The 23746-nt window shown below is 43.1% G+C and overlaps 1 protein-coding gene across 2 annotated transcripts in view; it reads left to right on the top strand.

Moving 5' to 3' along the window:
* Nucleotides 1-23746, top strand: part of NAB2 (NGFI-A binding protein 2) — a 122744-nt gene that overhangs the window by 84809 nt on the left and 14189 nt on the right. For both annotated transcript variants that reach the window (XM_073613833.1, XM_073613832.1), the window contains 2 exons: nucleotides 9401-9515; nucleotides 13621-13818. In XM_073613833.1, coding sequence (XP_073469934.1) covers nucleotides 9401-9515; nucleotides 13621-13818 — 313 coding nt within the window. The remainder of the gene's footprint in view (nucleotides 1-9400; nucleotides 9516-13620; nucleotides 13819-23746) is intronic.

The raw sequence follows: 23746 nt of genomic DNA, 5'->3' as shown, positions 1-23746 counted from the left end.
ATTATATTTCAGTGAGTGGATGTCGGTAGCATGAATTGCTCACTGGCAGTTCTTCAGGACTACTTTGCTCCATTAGTGCCATGCCAGACTAGCAATTTTGTAGCAGTGAATGCAAGAAAATGTTTTTTATCCTGTAATTCTGGGAGTGAGCATCCAATGGTTTTTTATGTCCTAGCAACAAGGCAGGATGAGGAGACAGCTAGTGGGAGTTTTTTGGTCAGGCTTCCAGAGGGGCCAAAAAAGGTATGACAATAAAATGAATGGGCCTTTTACAAAGCTGCACAGTTTTTTATTATCTACTGGGACCCACTGATTATACTATTTTCTGGTAAAGGTGAACTTAGCCTTTAAAGTAAAATGTCACTTTAAGTGAAGTTGTTCTTAAAGAGATCCTGTCACCAGGCCATTTATTTCAACATCAATCATTCCATAAGATTACATAGTTACATATGAAAAGGGGAGAAGGGTTGTGGGACTTTATATGATGACTTCTCCTATAGTGCTTCTCATTTTTTATATTATCAAAAATTTTACCCATATACTACAGCTAGGTGAGAGTGTGTGGGATCTTTCATGCCCCCCCCCTCTTTCTCCCTTGTTTTATATCCTTTTTTTTACCATCATATCGTATTTGTCATTTCTACTCTATTATAGATACTCCCAAACTCTGCATATGCTCCTGATGAGTGGTATTTTAACCACAAAACGCGTAGGGCTTTCCTATGATGCTACATCACAGTGTCCACGTGTAATACCTGTATTTTACTATAACTTATTTTAATGAATCAATTCATCATTGTTATTATGCATATTTGCTACCGTTACAATTTTGGTTTTCATACCCAAGGTCCATTACTATGTACAGTATCTCACAAAAGTGAGTACACCCCTCACATTTTTGTAAATATTTTATTATTTCTTTTCATGTGAAAACACTGAAGAAATGACACTTTGCTACAATGTAAAGTAGTGAGTGTACAGCTTGTATAACAGTGTAAATTTGCTGTCCCCTCAAAATAACTCAACATGCAGCCATTAATGTCTGAACCGCTGGCAACAAAAGTGAGTACACCCCTAAGTGAAAATGTCCAAATTGGGCTCAATTAGCCATTTTTCCTCCCTGGTGTCACGTGGCTCAGGTGTGAATGGGGAGCAGGTGTGTTCAATTTGATGTTATCACTCTCACTCTCTCATACTGGTCACTGGAAGTTCAACATGGCACCTCATAGCAAAGAACTCTCTGAGGATCTGAAAAAAAAAAGAATTGTTGCTCTACATAAAGATGGCATAGGCTATAAGAAGATTGCCAAGACCCTTAAACTGAGCTGCAGCATGGTGGCCAAGACCATACAGCGGTTTAACAGGACAGGTTCCACTCAGAACAGGCCTCGCCATGGTCGACCAAAGAAGTTGAGTGCATGTGTTCAGCGTCATATCCAGAGGTTGTCTTTGGGAAATAGATGTATGAGTGCTGCCAGCATTGCTGCAGAGGTTGAAGGGGTGGGGAGTCAGCCTGTCAGTGCTCAGACCATACGTTGCACACTGCATCAAATTGGTCTGCATGGCTGTGCACAAGAAAGCCCACAAACAGTTTGCTGAAGACAAGCAGACTAAGGACATGGATTACTGGAACCATGTCCTGTGGTCTGATGAGACCAAGATAAACTCATTTGGTTCAGATGGTGTCAAGCGTGTGTGGCGGCAACCAGGTGAGGAGTACAAAGACAAGTGTGTCTTGCCTACAGTCAAGCATGGTGGTGGGAGTGTCATGGTCTGGGGCTGCATGAGTGCTGCCGGCACTGGGGAGCTACAGTTCATTGAGGGAACCATGAATGCCAACATGTACTGTGACATACTGAAGCAGAGCGTGATCCCCTCCCTTCGGAGACAGGGCTGCAAGGCAGTATTCCAACACGATAATGACCCCAAACACACCTCCAAGATGACCACTGCCTTGCTAAAGAAGCTGAGGGTAAAGGTGATAGACTGGCCAAGCATGTCTTCAGACATAAACCCTATTGAGCATCTGTGGGGCATCCTCAAACAGAAGGTGGATGAACGCAAGGTCTCTAACATCCACCAGCTCTGTGATTTCATCACGAAGAAGTGGAAGAGGACTCCAGTGGCAACCTGTAAAGCTCTGGTGAACTCCATGCCCAAGAGGGTTAAGGCAGTGCTGAAAAATAATGGTGGCCACACAAAATATTGACACTTTGGGCCCAATTTGGACATTTTCACTTAGGGGTGTACTCACTTTTGTTGCCAGCGGTTTAGACATTAATGGCCGTGTTGAGGAATATTGAGGGGACAGCAAATTTACACTGTTATACAAGCTGTACACTCACTATTTTACATTGTAGCAAAGTGTAATTTCTTCAGTGTTGTCACATGAAAAGATAGAATAAAATATTTACAAAAATGTGAGGGGGTGTACTCACTTTTATGAGATACTGTATATCATGTTGGAATAATTGTGTATAATCATGAATTGTTTAGATGATTTCTATCGAGATCTACTATCTTATTTTTCTACTATTTTACTGTGTATGTATGCCTTTTGTATCAATAAATAATGTTTATAATGTTTATACTGATTGGTTCGTTCAATTTAGAAGTGTGCTTCATATAAAGTCCCACAAACCTTCTCCTCTTTTTAAACATACCAGGGATGGAGGTATATGAACTATCTTAGTCATACCTTAAAGTCCCAATCTCCTTTTTTGTTCTCTACATAGTTACATAGTTACATAGTAGGTAAGGTTGAATAAAGACAATAATCCATCCAATTCAACCTGTGAGTGTCCGCGTGTCAGTGTCTATGCTCATTTGACAAATCCCTTTATGTTGTGTTCTTTAAGACAGTGGTCATTAACTCCTGTCCTCAGGGCCCACTAACAGGTCAGGTTTGCAAGATAACTGAAATACATCACAGGTGATATCATTTGCTACTCAGTGATTGCAGTATTCTAGTCTGCAACTCCCAAAGGTAATACATAAAACCTGGTCTGTTAGTGGGCCTCGAGGAGAGGGTTGATGACCACTGCTTTAAGATGCGTGTCCAAGAGTCTCTGAGTTCCACATCCTTATTGCCCTGACAGTGAAATAATATGTGACATCATTGCCCCTCCTTTTCATCTTGTCCAATCAGAGAACACCTTTTATTCACTGAAAAAAATACAAGATGTTCTATGAAGGATGCAAGTGTCAAACGAGTAAACCTCTATGGTCAGTGTGCAAAGCTGCTTGCACAAAACCCAAGTAGGACCCAGAAGCAGTGCTGACTACTACAGTGAATTTCAGCTTCTCCAGTGGTCCACTAGGCATGAGATATCCATGCTTACATTGTGCCAAGCTGGACCAATATAGATCTGCAATACAGATAATTCCTAGAGTTCAGCTTTAAGGCAGATTAAAGCTTGGTTAAGGCCTGTCCGGCCCTACTGCATGCCATCTGAGCATGTCCAAATTGCTTTTTAGTATTCTTTAGGCTGCATTCACATCTCGGCATTTTGCAGATTTGCCACGGTTCTGCCCAAAGCGCTGAGGTGTGAATGACAAATCACAGAAAGCATATTTGAGATGCCATTCATTTGAATGCCACCTAAAATCGCTACTTTTGGGCGACAAGCTTCACACAATGTGGATTGCAGCAGTTGCAGCATGATTTATCGCGTGACAGTTGCAGAGAACCGAACCACGATTTTAGGTGCCATTCAAATGAATGGCATCTCAAATGTGCTTTCTGTGATTTGATCGCAGGCAGTTTAGCAGTGATTCTGCTCGCGATACAAAACCGCGATGTGAATGCAGCCTTAAGCATCATTGCAGCTTGATGACTTATGGCTGGGATGTTACTCAACCTGTAGATACAGCACCAACCACTAAAGTGGTAACACAAAGACATGCCAAGAAGTAAGATAATTTATACTGTTCCTGGCGATGACAGATGAACGTAAAATTCTGCAGAGAGTACAAACAAATGTTCTATGCACATAAGCCCTAGGCACAGAACAGATTTGTTGCCCTTTAACCACCTCAATACAGGGCACTTTCACCCCCTTCCTGCCCAAGCCATTTTTCAGTTTTCAGCGCTGTCGCACTTTGAATGAAAATTGCGCGGTCATGTTACACTGCACCCTAATGAAATTTTTATCATTTTTTCCCCACAAATAGAGCTTTCTTTTGGTGGTATTTGATCACCTCTATGGTTTTTATTTTTTGCGCTATAAACAAAAGAAGAGGGCCAATTTTGAAAAAACACAATATTTTTTACTTTTTGCTATAATAAATATCCAATTTTTTTTTTTTAACAAATTTTTTACTCAGTTTAGGCCGATACGTATTCTTCTACATATTTTTGGTAAAAAAAAATCGCGATAAGCGTATATTGATTGGTTTGCGCAAAAGTTATAGCGTCTACAAAATAGATAAGTTTATAGCATTTTTATTTATTTATTTATTTTTTACTAGTAATGGCGGCGATCTGCGATTTTTATTGTGACTGCGATATTGCAGCGGACATATCGGACACTTTTGACACATTTTTGGGACCATTCACATTTATACAGCGATCCGTGCTATAAATTTGCATTGATTACTGTGTAAATGTGACTGGCAGGGAAGGGGTTAACACTAGGGGGCGATCGAGGGGTTAATATATGACCTAGGGAGGTGATTCTAACTGTGGTAGGAGGGGACTCACTAGGGGAGGAGACCGATCGGTGTCCCTATGTACAAGGGACACACCATCGGTCTCCTCTCCTCTCTGACAGGACGTGGATCTGTGTTTTTACATACACAGATCCACGGTCCTGCTCTGTTACCCGGCAATCGCGGGTGCCCGGCGGACATCGCGGCCGCCGGGCACGCGCACCGGGTCCCGAGCAACGCAGCGGGCGCGCGCGCGCCCCCTAGTGGCTCGGGAGGGCGATCACATCATATGACGTCCGCCCAGAACAACAGAAGCCTCGTCCCGCCGTCATATGACGGTGGGCGGTGGCTTAGTGGTTAATGTAGAACTTTTGACATCATAATTGCTTAGCCTTTTTCTATGTAACATAATTTTCAGTGACTTATTCACTATATGAAATTACTGGGCCCAGGACAGAGATCACTCTAGTATGGCCCTACTACCTTTACAGGATTGAATAGTTACATAGTTACATAGTTAGTCAGGTTGAAAATAGACACAAGTCCATAAAAAATAAATAAATAAATAAAATAAAAAATATCATACAATCCAATATACCCAATCCTATACCCACAGCTGATCCAGAGGAAGGCGAAAAAGCGAAAAGCAGGATCCAATTTGCTACAGCATGGGAAAATATTCCTTCCTGATCCCAGAGAGGCAATCGGATTTTCCCTGGATCAACTTTACCTATAAATGTTAGTACCCAGTTATATTATGTACATTTAGGAAAGAATCCAGGCCTTTCTTAAAGAAATCTACTAAGCTGGCCAGAACCACCTCTGGAGGGAGTCTATTCCACATTTGCACAGCTCTTACTGTGAAGAAAACTTTCCGTATTTGGAGATGAAATCCCTTTTCCTCTAGATGTAAAGAGTGCCCCCTTGTCCTCTGTGATGACCGTAAAGTGAATAACTCAACACCAGGTTCACTATATGGACTCCTTATATATTTATACATGGTGATCATATCCCCCCTTAATCTCCTCTTTTCAACAGTGAATAAATTCACTTCCTCTAATATTTCCTCAGAGCTGAGCTCCTCCATGCCTCTTATCAGTTTGGTTGCCCTTCTCTGCAGTTTCTCCAGTTCCCTGATATCCTTTTTGAGAACTGGTGCCCAAAACTGAACTGCATATTCCAGATGAGGTCTTACTAATGATTTGTACAGGGGCAAAAGATATATCTCTCTCTGGAGTCCATACCTCTCTTAATACAAGAAAGGACTTTGCTCGCTTTGCAAAACTCAGCTTGGAATTGCATGCTATTATTAAGCTTATGATCTACCAAAACCCCCAGATCCTTCTCCTAGTTCTATTTTACCTAGGGTTACACCAATACTGATACTAGTATCGGTGTCGATACTGAGCATTTGCACGAGTACTTGTACTTGTGCAAATGCTCCAATGCCTAATACGATACCTGGGCAGCCTCAGAAATGATCAGTGCAGTGGTAGGGACAGTTACAATCACCAATCTCCCTGTGTGGCTTTCAATAATGCAGATGACAGCTGCTTCTCCTCCTCTCCCTTCCTGCGGCTTTCAGCTGCTTTATTGAAAGCCACACAGGGAGATCGGTGATTGTAACTGCCCCCACCGCTGAAACCGATCACACCCGACTGTCCCCTGTATCCTCCTCTGGCTCCCGAGGTCCTCTGTGTCCTCCTCTGGTCCCCATCCCTGTCCTCTTCCGGTCTCCATCTGTGTCCTCCTTCGATCCCCGTCCCTGTCCTCCTCTGGTCTCCGTCCGTGTCCTCCTCCGGTCCCCCTCTGGTCCCTCTCCGTGTCCTCCTCTGTGCTCCCCCATGTCCTCCTCTGTGCTCCCCGTGTCCTCTGTGTCCTCCTCTGGTCCCCTCCTGTCCCAGATCTGTCAGGAAGGCTCCTTCCTTTTCTGAATGCACAGAGTCAGTGATCACTGACTCTGTGTCCATTCATAACTAAGCATCCTAAACTGTGTTTAGGATGCTTCAGTTTATGAATAGAGAGCCTCTGTCTCCTGTCTATTCATCTTCAGTGCAGCTGAGGCTGCTGAGAAAGGGACTGGGGAATCTGTGTCCTTAGTCCCCTTTCCCTGTCTCAAAGGGGAGATGTTAGGGGTCTGTTCCCTGATATCTCACCAAACCCCCCCCAACAGGGCTTATAAAAAAAATACAAATTCAAATAAAGAATTGTAATAAATATTTAAAAGTTAAATTGTAAAAAAAAATGAAAATAAATTAAAAAAGAATACTGACACCGTCTAACCCCCCCTCCCCCCCGACACACACACATACACAGTCCACGCCTCTTCAGTTCCCATCAGTGCCACCTATTACTGCCCATCAGTGATGCATATTAGTGCCACTGTCACATGACTTTAAAAAAAGGATCGGTAATCAATATCGGCGAGTGCTTGAAAAAAAAACATCAGTACTTGTACTTGGCCTTAAAAAAGTGGTATCGGTGCAACCCTAATTTTAACCCAGCTACACATTGTGAGGATATGCACTATTCTATTTATGAAAGTGGCGAAGAGGCCATTTATCCTAAGCCCACTAGGAGCCTAACAGTAATATAACTTGAACTGTAAGCCCATAATGGAGCTCATACCTAACGTTGCTACCTGTCAGGGATTTTACTAGAAAATATCACAGCTCTGCTAGTTTTCTTAAAATAGTTTTATAGATGGGTGATCTAGGATTTTGGACAGAGCTAGGATTATGGCTAAACACTATATAATACATATTTTGATATTTAGCTAATGATATTTTTGACCACTGAAAGGAGAACCTATTTGAAACATGGGTTTCCTGGCTTCATAGAGGATCAGGGGATGTGGAATGAGTAGGGTTGCCACTTTTTCTTCAAGGCAAACCCGAACACTTTAGCGGTGCACAGTACATTTTTTTGTTTTTGTTTTGGTATACAGTATAGGATTGTAACAGTTCTGGGACACCTTTGGGAACTCCAAAAAGAATTGTAATGCGACGCACATAGTGCCCCCTCACCCTCCTGTCAAGCCCTGTTCCTAGCCAAATTCCCCTCTGAATAATGTGTCCGGTTTTAGGTGGACTGAAACCCGAACACATGATTCAAAACCCAGAATGTCCAGGTGAATCCCGGACAGGTGACAACCTTAGGTATGAGCTCCATTATGGGCTTACAGTTCTTTTTACTGTCAGGCTCCTAGTGGTCTTAGGATAAATGACCTCTTTGCCACTTTCATTAAAGGGTTCTGTATTTATCCAACCCAGCCACAGAGCCAACACTATATTAGACTAGCAGGAGGATTCAATAACAACATCTAGGTTGCCATGATAGAGCCTTGTTTGTAAGTACTAGGGACTTTCTAATAACTCTGCAATCATACACACAATAAAAGCCAACCTATACACTAAAGTATAGTTCTAAATGCTGTTATTTAATGCTGTTGCTAATTAGACATGTGCGATTTCTTTTGTTACGAATCTAAAGTAAAATTACATTTTCATTATTCTGAAATTTGTATGTATCCAAATTTCCGAATCGCAATAGTAACGAATTCCAATGAATCAAAAATAAATTATAACAAAAATAATTATCCAAATTTGAGGCTGCAAATTCATTTGAAAATAAATTTTAATCCGAATTTGAAATGGAAACATATTGCAATAAATAAGGTATAAAAGTGCAATAAGATGATGATTCCTACTTAGGCTGCTTAGAATAGAATATATATTAAAAAAATAAATAGAATAAAATAGAATAGAATAGAAAATAAAATAAAGGAATAGAATAGAAAAGAATAGAATAGAATAGAAGAATAGAAGAAAATAGAATTGAATAGAATCAAACAGAATAGAATAGAAAATAAAAGAATAGAATAAAATAGAAAAAATAGAACTGAATAAAATAAAACTATAATAGCCATCTTCTGAAATTTGAATTCCGATTCGCTAGCATTATACAAAACAAATCCGAATATACTTTCCGATTTCTGTAAAGGAATCATTCTAACATAACGAATTTGACCAAACAAAATTATTAACTTAACGAACAAATCCGAAACTATACAAATTTTTCTGTTGTGCACATCTCTTTTGCTAATCAGAACACTCTCGAATCACACTGTGCACATTGATAGCAGTGCTTCTAGGTGTTATCCTTCCATTAAGACCATTGTAAAATTGTAAAGGTGTAGTGCCTTTATTGCCCCTATAATCTGGTGATCCTGGAACACCCCTGCTTGTGATGCTGGAATACCCTCTCCGCACATACACATTCTGATATAAAAAATGCTGAGAAATACTGTCAGCAATCAGATTCAAATTTGTCTTGTAGAATTGAATGTTATTGGTGATACAGGAATCAGTGAGAGAGATATAGGGGGAGATATAGGGGGTTATTTACGAAAAGGCAAATCCACTTTGCACTACAAGTGCAAACTAAAAGTGCAAAGTGTAAATCCGTGGGGGACATGCAAGGAGAATAAAAAAACAGCATTTTAACTTTATCATTGGATGATAAAATCAGCAGAGCTTCCCCTCATTTCAGATCTTGCCCTCAGATTTACAGTGACTGCACTTCCAAGTGTACTTTCAGTGCAATTTCAAGTGCACTTTGCACTTGTAGTTTGTACTTGTAGTGCAAAGTGGATTTGCCTTTCGTAAATAAACCCCATAGTGATGTATAGCTTCATATCAGCTAACTTGAAATAATAAAATTCATTATAATGCTGTCTCTTTTTCTTTAGGTTGTGGAGGTGTCATTGCAAGGCGAATCAGAGGGGGTAAATACATCGATGAGGCATAGCATGGAAGAAGACAGTGGCAGCATTTCAGGGGAGAGCATGGATGGTCATATGCAAGGTGGGGCACCTGCTTTACTGCATTAACATATGTTACAAGAATTGTGTTTTCTTTGCTGAAATGTCAGCTCACAGAAGGTACTGTGTCATGCACTCCTATACAGATTGATCTCTTTGACAATCTGCCCCTTTACTCTTATGATTTAACTCTTGTGATCCTGACTTATTAGGAAAAGTCTCACTGTCCCAGGCTTCTCTAAACATTTTATGGCATGTAGTGTTGGCTTTTACTTAAAGTTTAGAAAGTGAACACCCTTAGAGCTTTTACTGTCCCTCAGTTGCCTCTTATGCCCCGTACACACAATCGGATTTTCTGACAACAAATGTTGGATGTGAGCTAGTTGTCGGAAAGTCTGACCGTGTGTATGCTCCGTTGAACATTTGCTGTCAAAATTTCCGCCCAAATGTTTGAGAGCAGGTTCCCAAATTTTCCGCCAACAAAACTTGTTGTTGGAAATTTCCGATCGTGTGTACACAAGTTTGTCGCACAAAAGTTCCCGCATGCTCAGAATCAAGCAGAAGGAGCCGCACTGGCTATTGAACTTCCTTTTTCTCGGCTTGTCGTACGTCTTGTACGTCACCGCGTTCTCACGTTCAGAATTTTGGGCCAACATTTGTGTGACCGTGTGTATGCAAGACAAGTTTGAGCCAACATCCTTCGGAAAAAAATCCACGGTTTTGTTGTCGGAAAATCCGATTGTGTGTATGAGTCTTTAGTTGCCACTCTTAAGCTGCAAAGGCGGGCAAAAAGAGTTGTTTATATGCCACGGCCACAATGCTTTGGGGCAAAAATGATACCTCAAGTTGCGATTGGCGGGCACCAAACCTGACCCATTCAGGTGAATAGGGCCTGTGCCGCAGCCACGAGCCAGATGCTAGACTCAGGTTGCAGTGTGGTGGTCCCATTCAAAATCCCTGTTCTGTTCCCAAAAATAAAAATAAAAAAAACATTCAGAAGGCAGCATTATCGCCTTCTGAATGCTTGACAGCCACTATTGTACCGCTCTCTGATAAGAGATCAACCTCGGATTATTTTAGAGAGGGAGGCGGCAAAGACTGCTGCATATACAAAAGAAAAAAGTCGGAAAAGATTCCAAAAAAGCAGTTTCTTCAATGAGGACACACTGATATTAAGCTTAACTATCTTTATTAGAAACCCTCAAGTAGAAAAGTTCATATATAAACAGATTAACAATAATACAGAAATTAAAGATGAAAATAATCCTCCCTCCAGCTAGAATTAAAAATAAGACTGACGTCTTACATGGGACATTGGGTGGCCACCTTACCCTATATACACACCTCCATCAATCACTCGTCTTGCATACACATACAGACAAAAAGTCCTTGACCCGGGTCTTATTGAGTAAATATTGTTCAAATGTTGCTCAGATATATAAAGTGATAAAAGTAGAGTACCATGGGCATATACATAGGACAATTAACTGTATCAGAACTGCATAAAGGCGAGAAATCCACCCGTAGGATTGACTCGAATATATTGAACAGAGATCCATGCAGTATGGCGCTGTTAAGCACGGGGGTCAACATTTAGTGACATGACAGACCCAAGTCCATTGATGTTTTTACATAGGAAAACATGTAATATCGCTCACCATTTAGGCGTCTTAATCTGAATGTCTTGTGGTCCGCGGAGTAGCTGTGCTGACACCGTCTCCTGGCTTGTCAGTGAACCATGCTGATAGCCTTACACTTCCGGCAGTACTGATTCCTCCAGACTACGCTTACGGTAGATCGCCAGGTACAAGGGTAGTCAGCTGGGCTATGGCAATCAGCTAAGTAGGCGGTATTGTAGACAGCCACATGAGGAGGCAGCGGAGAAGCAGGATCGCTGTTTAAATTTAGCGGTATTGGTCCGTCCAGGGGTGGAGATGGACTGAGGTGGTTCCGGGCTATTTGGTGGGCATCCAGAGGTCCCAGCCACCACACAGGTGATGGCGTGATGCTTACGCGTTTCACCTGGTCACAGGTTTCCTCAGAGCATCAGACTGCTGCCCATGTAAACAAGCCCCTAGGGATTGTGTTTATAGGCTCTTTTGCTTTAAGGGGGATATGCATGTCCATACAAATCCATATAACAGTAAAACAAAAATATGTGTAGCGCTAAAAAACTAAAAGTTCAACAAAAGGACAATATAGTCCAACTAATGGTGAAAAACATCTAAGAGAAACTTAGAAGAAAGTCCTCAATGTTTATACGACTCATAAAGGTTAATGGACCATATAAATGCAGTGACTTCATGTGAAGGACAGATCAAATGCGTGATATCTGAAGTGAAAACAGAAGAAGCACACCACCACCGACAATGAGAAGGCTTACCGAAACTCGTGGACCCAAGAGGACGTACGCCTAATTGGGTCAAATCAGACTTGGGTGGTGAGTGATGGTAGATATTCCAGAGAAATGATGGAGATGGACATCTAAGAGTAAACCATGGACTGGTGTGTCCCTCAGGATGGTATCGAGAAGTGGGTGGCAATGCAGTTCCAGCTGAGTGTCTGTCTGTCTGGTCCTGTCAGGTGGTCGTGAGCGATGGGTTGCTGATCCGGGTCTTAGAGGATAAAAAAAGACTTGCTCCTCATCCGCCGACAATGCCGACCTAGCACTGTGGGTGACGTTACTGGCTCCAGTACTGGAGCCAGTAACGTCACCCACAGTGCTAGGTTGGCATTGTCGGCGGATGAGGAGCAGTGTTTTGTGTGCAACTGACCTTTTATGTGCGATCTACTCTGCAGTGAAAGTGTTTTTTGGATCAAGCTGGCCCAAACTATTTCCTCCAGTGTGCAGAGCTCTGTTCTGGCAGCGCAAGTCTTTTTTTATCCTCTAAGACCCGGATCAGCAACCCATCACTCACGACCACCTGACAGGACCAGACAGACAGACAGACACTCAGCTGGAACTGCATTGCCACCCACTTCTCGATACCATCCTGAGGGACACACCAGTCTATGGTTTACTCTTAGATGGTTATCTCCATCATTTCTCTGGAATATCTACCATCACCCACCACACAAGTCTGATTTGATCCAATTGGGCGTACATGCTCTTGGGTCCACGAGATTCGGTAAGCCTTCTCATTGTCGGTGGTGGTGTGCTTCTTCTGTTTTCACTTCAGATGTCACGCATTTGATCTGTCCTTCACATGAAGTCACTGCATTTATATGGTCCATTAACCTTTATGAGTCATATAAACATTGAGGACTTTCTTCTAAGTTTCTCTTAGATGTTTTTCACCATTAGTTGGACTATATTGTCCTTTTGTTGAACTTTTAGTTTTTTAGCGCTACACATATTTTTGTTTTACTGTTATATGCTTACATCCTATTGGCCGTGTTAGCTGCTTATCCGTCTTTTTGGGCAGCGCAGAATTATTTGTTATACATACAAATCCATATGAATGCAAAACCTGCTTGAAGCAGGTTAAAGGCAGATCAAATGTACCTATCAATGAATTTCAAATGATCACCGAAGAGTCTCAAACTGATTGCAAACTGATACACAAGCATAAATCCTATTGAAACAGACCCTTGCCCTATTTCAACATTTTGTTTCTGTGCGTGGAGGAAAATATTATGGTCCATAAACATTTAGGCGTGTAGAATTTAGGATTGATGCCTCTGACAATGTCCTGTTTTTGTGGCTTCCAGACAACATAGTAGCCATAAGAAGCTGGTTCATTACTAAGGTTTTTAATAACATGGGCGTAAAGGTCTGTAGAGATGTTTGAGTACCATATAGCCACCCTCAGCAGCCTGCTAAAATTATAACAGCCTGACAGGCCAAGTGGCTGTACAGATCCTTATGCACATTCAAGCATTTACTTGTGTACAGGTACAATTGAACAGCTCTGGATGCAGACCAGTCACGCCGGGGCAGCTCTTTCGCCTTTGTATGTAAGTATACAGATGTGTGTAAAGATCCCAACAGCCACCCAGCCTGTGGCTCATAACCAAGCAGAGGCAAGTTAAAAGGTTGTATTATGCAAACAGCAGAAAATAAAAATCTTCTTCTTGTGCTTTAAATATGCAGATTTTTTAGGGAAAATGTGAAAAATTAAATACATTTGCTTTGTCTCTGTCCTTAGCTGTGACGGTAAGAATACCATCATCCCCAGGAGTTCCTCCTACAGACCTATCAATTGCTCTCCCACATCCATCTCCATGGAGCAGACAGCTACTGCAACAGACACTGATGGATGAAGGGTTACGATTGGCCAGGCTGGTATCACGTGACAGGTTGGGCCGCATTAGCCTATGTGTGCCTGGGACTCCTCATATCTCAGGTGAGAAGCTATCAGTAGTATATTTGAACATGGTTTAAATACAATGTAAGTGAAGCTTTTAAATATGACTTAAAACATACCATAAATTGCAGTTTTATTGGCTTCTTTTGTTGTCAATATACAGTACTGTATATCAGCAGATAAACAAAGCTATCTTCCCGCGTAGTAGTTTATGCCGGAATCCTTTCTCGAATTCTTAAAGAAAAAATTCACCCCATTTATTTATTTTTTTTTATAATCCCCTCTAATTTTGTCTGCTGGGTTATCCTTAATTAATATACTCACACGCTCTGTGAAGCCAGGTATTTTCTCAAAAAATAGAAATATCCACCCAAAAACTGAGTATTCATAGCTGCAGCTTGTTTCGGCTGTGAGCACTTTCCAGAGACAACCAATGACAAGAGGAATGCAGAGGGAGGGGGACGTGTCAGCCTCTGCATTCCTCTTGCCATTGCTTGTCTCTGGAAAGTGGCAACCAATGAGGCAACCAATGACAAGAGGAATGCAGAGGGAGGGGGACGTGTCAGCCTCTGCATTCCTCTTACCATTACTTGTCTCTGGAAAGTGCTCACAGCCAAAACAAGCTGCAGCTATGAATACTCAGTTTTTGGGTAGAGTGAGTAATAGTTACAACACCCTGCTATACACCCTTACACATTTCTAGAAAACAAGGATTCTGCAACTATTCATATCACTATTTCTGTGAAGGTTCCAGGTCATGGTATAGCTATTAGTAGTTAGTCACATTTAACTGGACTATATTACTCCATGTGTTCTGTTTCTCCCCTCTTCTCTGTTCAGTGGTCCTACATTTTGCTTGACCTTGTGGATGTTAAAAAAAAAAATCCCTGTCTGGGTAGCCACAAACTTTTCAAAGCACTCCTGAGATGTCTGTGTTCTTTGTCTTTAAAGGTTAATTAAACGCTGCTATATTTTTTTGAACTCATGGGCCCAGTATGCATTGTGTATTAGCATAATATGGCAAATTTACCTGTAAAACAAAGCCCTTGTGCACTGCGCTGGCGCTTTCATCTTCTCCCAGTCTTCCTTCTGGGTTCTCTTTGTACGGCCGCTTGAATGGGCTGGGCCGTGATGATGCACACCAAAATCACATAATTACAGCACACAGCGGTGTCATAAATGTGCAGCTCAGAGTATATTACAGCTGACAGGCAGGGAGAACTGAATGGGTATAATTCTCATCTCCCTCGTGCGTATCGCCCCATGGACTTTCTCAAACGTAGCTTACCTTACCTTTACCATACCTTTGAGAAAGTCAGTGGGACAATACACATGAGGGAGACAAGGCTGTATTATATCATCATATCGGAAAGATTACCTGGCAATACCTTGAAAAGCATTTTTTAACTGGCAAACTGTGAGTGCATTATATTATATGTTTTTTAAATTAAATGGTACACATTATGTGGGTTTTCTTATTTCCTTGGGCGTTCTGACCGGACTAGTTAAATAAGCTGGATGGTGAGAGCAACTGAGAAGCAGGACAGTGCCTCATTATGCAGAATCTCCATAGGAGGAAAACAAACAGAGCTGTGATTGACATTTCCATAAAAAAGTGGGGTCCACCAAAGGGGGTGAGCTTCCATGTAAAAGGGGCTCAGAGGTGGTTTTATGGTGGAGATGGATTGATTCACTGGCAGCAAAATTTTGCATGAGAGCACACGAAGTGTTAAGAACAATGAATGTTTATTGGTCTATATATAGTATCTCGCAAAAGTGAGTACACCCCTCACATTTTTGTAAATATTTTATTGAAATTCGATATAAAATGGACACAGAGTTTGCATATCTGTGGACTGCAAAACTACGGAGTGTAGATTTTAAATGAAGAAAGCTGTTCTGGCAGTATTCTCCAGATTTTGCTAGTTCCAGATGGGACTCTGTAGTTTGGAGATCCCTAAGAGTCTTTGGAGGGATGGGATCTCCAACCCTGTGTCCGGGTCTTGTGGACAGCCAGCGGGGTGTGTTCCCAGGTGCACACAGCCCATATAACGATGGGCTAGTGAGAGAAATAGGAGGTGGAAGGTGGTGTATGAGCAGCTTGTTGCTACCGTTGAAAGACAGACCCCTGTCAGGAAAATGTCTGCCCTGTGTGAGACTACATCCCTGGTGAGGGGGGACTTCATGTCTGAGGGACTATTAAAGTCGGGACGGCTACAAGGGCTTGGGAGACCAGGGGAGGTTCTGGGAGGCTGGGAGAGCCGAGGCGACTAGCAAGTCCAAGGGGGCTGAAGAAAGTTGGAGAATCCTGTTGAGGCCAGGAGTAGGCCAGTTCAGCAGGGAACTGCAAGGCAAAGTAAGCCTAGGAGCCAGGAGACTTGGCATTTTCAGTTGTGTGAATTTACTGGAGAAGAACCCCTGTGTGGGAAATCCTGTGTATAAACCTTTATTTTGTTCCTTTTAATAAAAATGGGCTGCCATGCCCTTAAACCTGATAACTGACTGCTGTGGACTCTCTGGAAAAACGCATCTACCACTGAGCTAAACACCCCCAATGTTACACTTTTCATGTGACAACACTGAAGAAATTATACTTTGCTACAATGTAAAGTAATGAGTGTACAGCTTGTATAACAATGTAAATTTGCTGTCCCCTCAAAATAACTCAACACACAGCCATTAATGTCTAAACCGCTGGCAACAAAAGTGAGTACATCCCTAAGTGAAAATGTCCAAATTGGTCCCAAAGTGTCAATATTTTGTGTGGCCACCATTATTTTCCAGCACTGCCTTAACCCTCTTGGGCATGGAGTTCACCAGAACTTCAAAGGTTGCCACTGGAGTCCTCTTCCACTCCTCCATGATGACATCACGGAGCTGGTGGATATTAGAGACCTTGCGCTCCTCCACCGTTGGAGGATGCCCCACAGATGCTCAATAGGGTTTAGGTCTGGAGACCTGCTTGGCCAGTGGTCATCTTGGAGGTGTGTTTGGGGTCGTTATCATGTTGGAATACTGCCCTGTGGCCCAGTCTCCAAAGGGAGGGGATCATGCTCTGCTTCAGTATGTCACAGTACATGTTGCCATTCATGGTTCCCTCAATGAACTGTAGCTTCCCAGTGCTGGCAGCACTCATACAGCCCCAGACCATGAAACTCCCACCACCATGCTTGACTGTAGGCAAGACACACTTGTTTTTGTACTCCTCACCTGGTTACCGCCACACACGTTTGACACCATCTGAACCAAATAAGTTTATCTTGGACTCATCACACCACAGGACATGTTTTAGTAATCCATGTCCTTAGTCTGCTAGTCTTCAGCAAACTGTTTGTGGGCATTCTTGTGCATCATCTTTAGAAGAGGCTTTCTTCTGGAACAAAAGCCATGCAGACCAATTTGATGCAGTGTGTGGCGCATGGTCTGAGCACTGACAGGCTGACCCCCCACCTCTTCAACCTCTGCAGCAATGCTGATAGCACTCATACGTCTATTTCTCAAAGACAACCTCTGGATATGATGCTGAGCACGTGCACTCAACTTCTTTGGTCGACCATGGCGAGGCCTGTTCTGAGTGGAACCTGTCCTGTTAAACAGCTGTATAGTCTTGGCCACCGTGCTGCAGCTCAGTTTTTAGGGTCTTGGCAATCTTCTTATAGCCTAGGCCATCTTTATGTAGAGCAACTATTCTTTTTTTTCAGATTCTCAGAGAGTTCTTTGCCATGAGGTGCAATGTTGAACTTCCAGTGACCAGTATGAGAGAGTGAGAGCGATAACACCAAATTTAACACACTTGCTCCCCATTACCACCTAAGACCTATTGAGTCACATGACAATGGGGAGGGAAAGTGGCAAATTTGGCCCAAATTGGACATTTTCACTTAGGGGTGTACTCACTTTTTTTGCCAGCAGTTCAGACATTAATGGGTGTGTGTTGAGTTATTTTGAGGGGAAAGCAAATTTACATTGTTATACAAGCTGTACACTCATTATTTTACATTGTAGCAAAGTGTAATTTCTGGTGTTGTCACATGAAAAGATATAATAAAATATTTACAAAAATGTGAGGGGTGTATTCACTTTTGTGAGATACTGTATGTACAAATGTACCTGTTTAATTGTGTGTTCTAGCATAGTTGTTGAATTTGCACTTCTGGAGTTAATTGCACTTTTTTTGCATTTGAATTGTATGCAAAGGTGGATGGATCTTAATAAGGGTGGTTGGATTTTTTAGTGATACATTTTTTTTATATTAATTTATGTATTTATGTTTGTAGTGATTTCACAGTAGTGTTTTGAGCTGCTACTTGGTGAAACACTTATTTTATTTCATTAAGGTATTTTTCCATTTATACTCTTTATCAGAAAGTAACTTGGTATATGCAATGCAGTGTAGTGAGGAAAGGAAAGACCTATACATTGGGAAGACAAAACAACTTCTCAACAAATGAATGGCCCAACACAATAGGGCAGTGGCGTCTCCAGCTTTCATATTTAGGGGGGCGCATGGGGGGACAGGGACAAAAGTAGGGGGGCCAACTACAAAACCAGTTTTATATATATATATATATATATATATATATATATATATATATATATATATATATCCTGGGGCCCTTTACTTCTGTTGCAGGGCCCTTTATTACGATCCCACAATGGGACCCTTTCACATGTTCTGCAGTGAGCCCCCTCCCACTGTATTGGGGTCTCCCAGGGTGGCAGAAAACAAGAGATATGTCACCAGCACACCAGGAAAATATAAGCGTCCAAAGCAGTGGGAGAACTACCAGGGTTGCAAAGGTAGCACTTGCTACTGGGCCCTGGCGTTCTGCCACTGTGGGTTTCCCCAGCCTCCTCTGGGTCACCTAGCAGCAGTAATGCTGTATAAGGTTTTCTGTTGACATGCCAATTGGGCTGTGATCCAGGTGATGTTCCCAATCAGATCTAATAAACACAGTATTTATTAGAATCAAGAGTACAATCACATATATATCTATAGTGTGTGTGTGTGTGTAAATATATATAAAAGGACCGGGTGTTCAGCAGCCATGTGGGCTCCATGCCTGTAAGGTGTGGGCTTTGATCAATAAAATCATTATCATATTTGACTAGGAGCATCACCTGGATTGCATCCCGATCAGCATGTCAGAGAAAGCTCCACTGCTGCTAAGCAACCTGCAGGGAGCTCAACTGTCTACAACCATTAGAGATGGGCTTGGGTGTGTTTGAAATCCCACATGCCCGATCCTGCCAGGAAGCCGACATTGCACCCGGCTAACCACAGCCAGTGAGACATTTCTTGATCTGTGCAGCTGCGGACCAGGAAATGTCTCATTGCCTGTGATTAACGGTGCGCAGTGTCAGCTTCAAGGCAGGATCAGGCAGCTGGGATTTCAAACGCACCCGAGCCCATCTCTAACAACCAATTGTGCTGGCCCTCCTGTGCATGAGCCCATCATCTCCATCAAGTAATCAGCACTGGGCCCTAATGCGCTGTCGCTGCTGCCATGGAGACAGAGACCAGTGCTGTCAATAGCCAGGACAGGACAGCAACTTTGGTAGTTCCGCCACTGGTCCACAGTGGGAGGATTCCTCCATCCACCTGGAATGTGTAGAAGGGGGAATTGGATCATTTTTTTTTTTTCATTCAATCTAATACTTGAATGAAAAAAGTGATCAATGTATGGGCTGCCTAAGTGCTAAGACCAGCCATAGACAGTTTACATTTTGGCTGGTTCAGCGGGAACTGGCTGAGATTTGTACCAGGTTGATCAATCAACTTTGGTACAACCAGCCTGCTGGTTACTCTTATGATTATTGCTAGTGGTCGCTATAGCTGCTAGTTATAATCACTGTTTGTTGGGAGAATACAATTGCTTGGCGGAACGGATTCCCTCTATCAGCACTGACTGTGTTGATGGGGGAATCTGTGGTTGCAGGAAAGGAATTTGCACCATCCATGGGCTGCCTAACTGGAACTGAAAGTTTGTGAAGGTCTTGGAAGAACAGGAGGGGGGAGGGAGACAGATGGGGGAGAGAAGTAGGGAGATAGGGACAGTTCATTGATCACAGTGTACTGCAGTGAGCACACTCACCCACGGGTCCAGGCTGGGAACTCAGGAATCATTGATACAGCCAGGAATCTGTAGCCGCTGATTTTCATATTTCCCGTCCACACATCCCCTCTCTTTCAGGCAAAGCTGCACGCCAGGGATAGCAGAGTGGGCAGGATGGGCAGACACAGTAGGAACAGAGGTGGGAGGAGGAGGGGCTGTATTTCTCTCTGCTCTCCCATCTGTGAGGGGGGTGGATGTGTAAGAGTGTCATAGACACTCGGCACAGCCTGTAGTCACTAGTCTTAGAATTTACAGGCTGATTCTACTGTCCTACAGATGGGAGAAATTAGTTTGTCTTTTCAAACTGGGAAAGGCTTGGGACCCCCTCGCCCAGTAGTGGAACTCGCTCTCCTCCCTGCCAATGAGGATGCAGAGAAAGGGAGCAGATCGGGCAGCCATATTATGCAGAGTGTCAGCGAGCAGAGGGAGGGGGAGAAATCCCCCGCAGAAACTGACAGGGTCACAGGGACACTCTCAGGAGAGTCTGAGTTATTCCAGCGGTGGCCAGCACCCACCCGAAATGCAAACAAAAAAGTCCTTTTATTTGGGGGGGCACATTATAACGTTGGGGGGGTCAGGGCCCCCTCTGCCCCCCCCCCCCAGTGACGCCACTGCAAGAGGGTAAATTCTACAGGTCAAGAACAGCTTTCCAACACCTTAAGGAAAATGGACCTTCTTTTGAGGGTAGTGAGGTACATATTTTGGGAGAGGACAACTGGTTCCCAAAGGGCATTAAAGAGGCCGTCTACATAAAACTAGAACAACCATCCCTGAACAGGGGTGGGGACCTTCCCCACCATTGGTACTTCATATATAATACTGTTTTAATATTTCTACCCCTGCTTTTTGACAATTCACATGAAAAATGGAACTATGCTAGTACAAGCTGTCTTCCACATAAAATGCCCCTTCTAACTCTACCCCTGCATTTTGAATTGAAGGATTAACATCAATAAAGACTTTCTGACACAAAGAATGGAAGTATGTCTAGCAAGGTCTTTTACCTCTTAATGAGGACCTCCAAGGCCAAAGATAGCTGACATCCTTCAATATGTGGTGGGTTGTGAGGCATAGTGGGTGCAAAGATGGTGAAAGTCATTGGGCACCAGACACTTCTTGAATATAAAAGAAGTTTTATTTCTTTTGACAGTCCTTTTTATATATTTTGGGGGAAGAGGGTTAGGGCCAGGACACCCGTAGATAGTTGCAAACTCAGTTGGCAAATTCAGAGACTTCAATAGGAGGACAGCCGTACAAGGAAAGGCCCCAACATGAAGCCACATTTGCACTTGCAGGAATGCTGTCTCCTATGGTAACAGTCCTTTAACAGTCCCTAACTCAAACGTAACAGTTTTTTCAGCTCCACCACAACTGCTCCTTGTAGTTCTTCAATACTGAGCTCCTGGTCTCTCACTAGACCCTCTGATTCACTGACTCTTATTCACTGCATTATTCACTGACCCTCAAGTGTCACTCCCGCTTTCTTGCTGGGTCCCTAGCTTGGCATTCCAGACACCTCTCAAACTTAACCCCTGCTAACCGGCTCGGTCCCTGGCTTGACACACAAGGCTGCTCTGCAAGCGTCTCCTCTGCTGGTTGGGTCCCTGACTTGATCATAGCCTGAAGTTTCCTGATTCTCCACCGTGCCATTTCGGTGAGAATATGGTTCCAGTACTGTCTTCAGTTGCTCACTATGGTCCCTGTTAAAGGCGATTGGTCTCTTTGTGGCAACATCTTCCCTTCTACCTCCGACCACTGGCAGGTTCTCTGGCCAGCAGAACCATAATTTCTGGTTGGAATGCAAGCCGCAATCCCAACCCTGCGCTGCTATCTCACTTCTGGATAGGCCCTCACACAGCCTAGCAGCCAGATGCCCCCGGGATAGGCCCAATCTCCAGCCTAGCAGCCTGGGGCATACGACACACGTCCACCCAGACAGCTGTCCAGGTGGCACAGAACATCGATCACCTGACCTCACCCGAATATATAGGCTCTCCCAGCAGGCCAAGGGATTCAAGAAAATCCCTGCCCATTGGCTGAGATACCCACATACCCATAACCTGACAATCTAAGTGCAGTAACATAAAAACTTTATTAAAATATATAAAAAGCAACAGCCAAATGGCTACTCACAGGAAAAAAGTGAAAAACAGGCAAACAAGGACATGTAGCTGATCTGACACGTCCATACTTCACCTCCGCTTTCTTGTTCCTGGTGCAGTGTGCGCCTCACGCTGGTTTCCATCCGGTTCCTGCTTCCTCCTTCCGGTCCTGGCTTTCGGTGTCTGACTAGATGCCAGCTCTCCTTGCGGACACCCGGACTTCACCATTCTCCCGATAGTCCAGCACCCACAGTGGAGACTTTCCACACCACAGACCACCTGCACACTCTCTTTTTAGTGCAGCGACCACTCAGCCTGGAGCCTGCACCGTGAACCTCCATTAACATCCAAGATAGCGTCCCTGGACCAGCTACATGTCCTTGTTTGCCTGTTTTTCACATTGTTCCTGTGAGTAGCCATTTGGCTGTTGCTTTTTATATATTTCAATAAAGTTTTTATGATACTGCACTTAGATTGGCGCTTCTTGCCTTTTACCCCTATATTGTCTTTCAGAGTTGTTGCTTCCAAGCAGCCGCTGGTGCAAAGTATCTGATTCACTTGAACTGCAGAATCTCATTGCTATTTTTAGTGTCATTTTTTGGACTTTTTAAGCATAGTATATATATGCGCCCTGCATACCCATATCTATTACATAGCTACATAGTAGGTGAGGTTGAAAAAAGACACAAGTCCATCAAGTCCAACCTATGTGTGTGATTATGTGTCAGTATTACATTGTATATCCCTGTATGTTGCGGTCATTCAGGTGATTATCTAATAGTTTCTTGAAGCTATCAATGCTCCCCGCTGAGACCACCGCCTGTGGAAGGGAATTCCACATCTTTGCAGCTCTTACAGTAAAGAACCCTCTACGTAGTTTAAGGTTAAACCTCTTTTCTTCTAATTGTAATGAGTGGCCACGAGTCTTATTAAACTCTCGTCTGCGAAAAAGTTTTATCCCTATTGTGGGGTCACCAGTACAGTATTTGTAAATTGAAATCATATCCCCTCTCAAGCGTCTCTTCTCCAGAGAGAATAAGTTCAGTGCTTGCAACCTTTCCTCATAACTAAGATCCTCCAGACCCTTTATTAGCTTTCTTGCCCTTCTTTGTACTCACTCCATTTCCAGTACATCCTTCCTGAGTACTGGTGCCCAGAACTGGACAGCATACTCCAGGTGCGGCCGGACCAGAGCCTTGTAGAGTGGGAGAATTATCGTTTTATCTCTTGTGTTGATCCCCTTTTAATGCATGCCAATATTCCGTTTGCTTTATTAGCAGCAGCTTGGCATTGCATGCCATTGCTGAGCCTATCATCTACTAGGACCCCCAGGTCCTTTTCCATCCTAGATTCCCCCAGAGGTTCTCCCCCCAGTGTATAGATTGCATTCATATTTTTGCCACCCAAATGCATTATTTTACATTTTTCTACATTGAACCTCATTTGCCATGTAGTCGCCCACCCCATTAATTTGTTCAGGTCTTTTTGCAAGGTTTCCACATCCTGCGGAGAAGTTATTGCCCTGCTTAGCTTAGTATCGTCTGCAAATACAGAGATTGAACTGTTTATCCCATCCTCCAGGTCGTTTATAAACAAATTAAATAGGATTGGTCCCAGCACAGAACCCCGGGGAACCCCACTACCCACCCCTGACCATTCTGAGTACTCCCCATTTATCACCACCCTCTGAACTCGCCCTTGTAGCCAGTTTTCAAACCATGTACTCACCCTATGGTCCATGCCAACGGA

The sequence above is a fragment of the Aquarana catesbeiana genome, linkage group LG02 (assembly GCF_042186555.1).
Source record: "Aquarana catesbeiana isolate 2022-GZ linkage group LG02, ASM4218655v1, whole genome shotgun sequence".
NCBI classification, from domain to species: domain Eukaryota; kingdom Metazoa; phylum Chordata; class Amphibia; order Anura; family Ranidae; genus Aquarana; species Aquarana catesbeiana.
The sequence above is the reverse complement of the archived record's forward strand: the minus strand, read 5'-3'. Positions and strand labels throughout refer to the sequence as shown.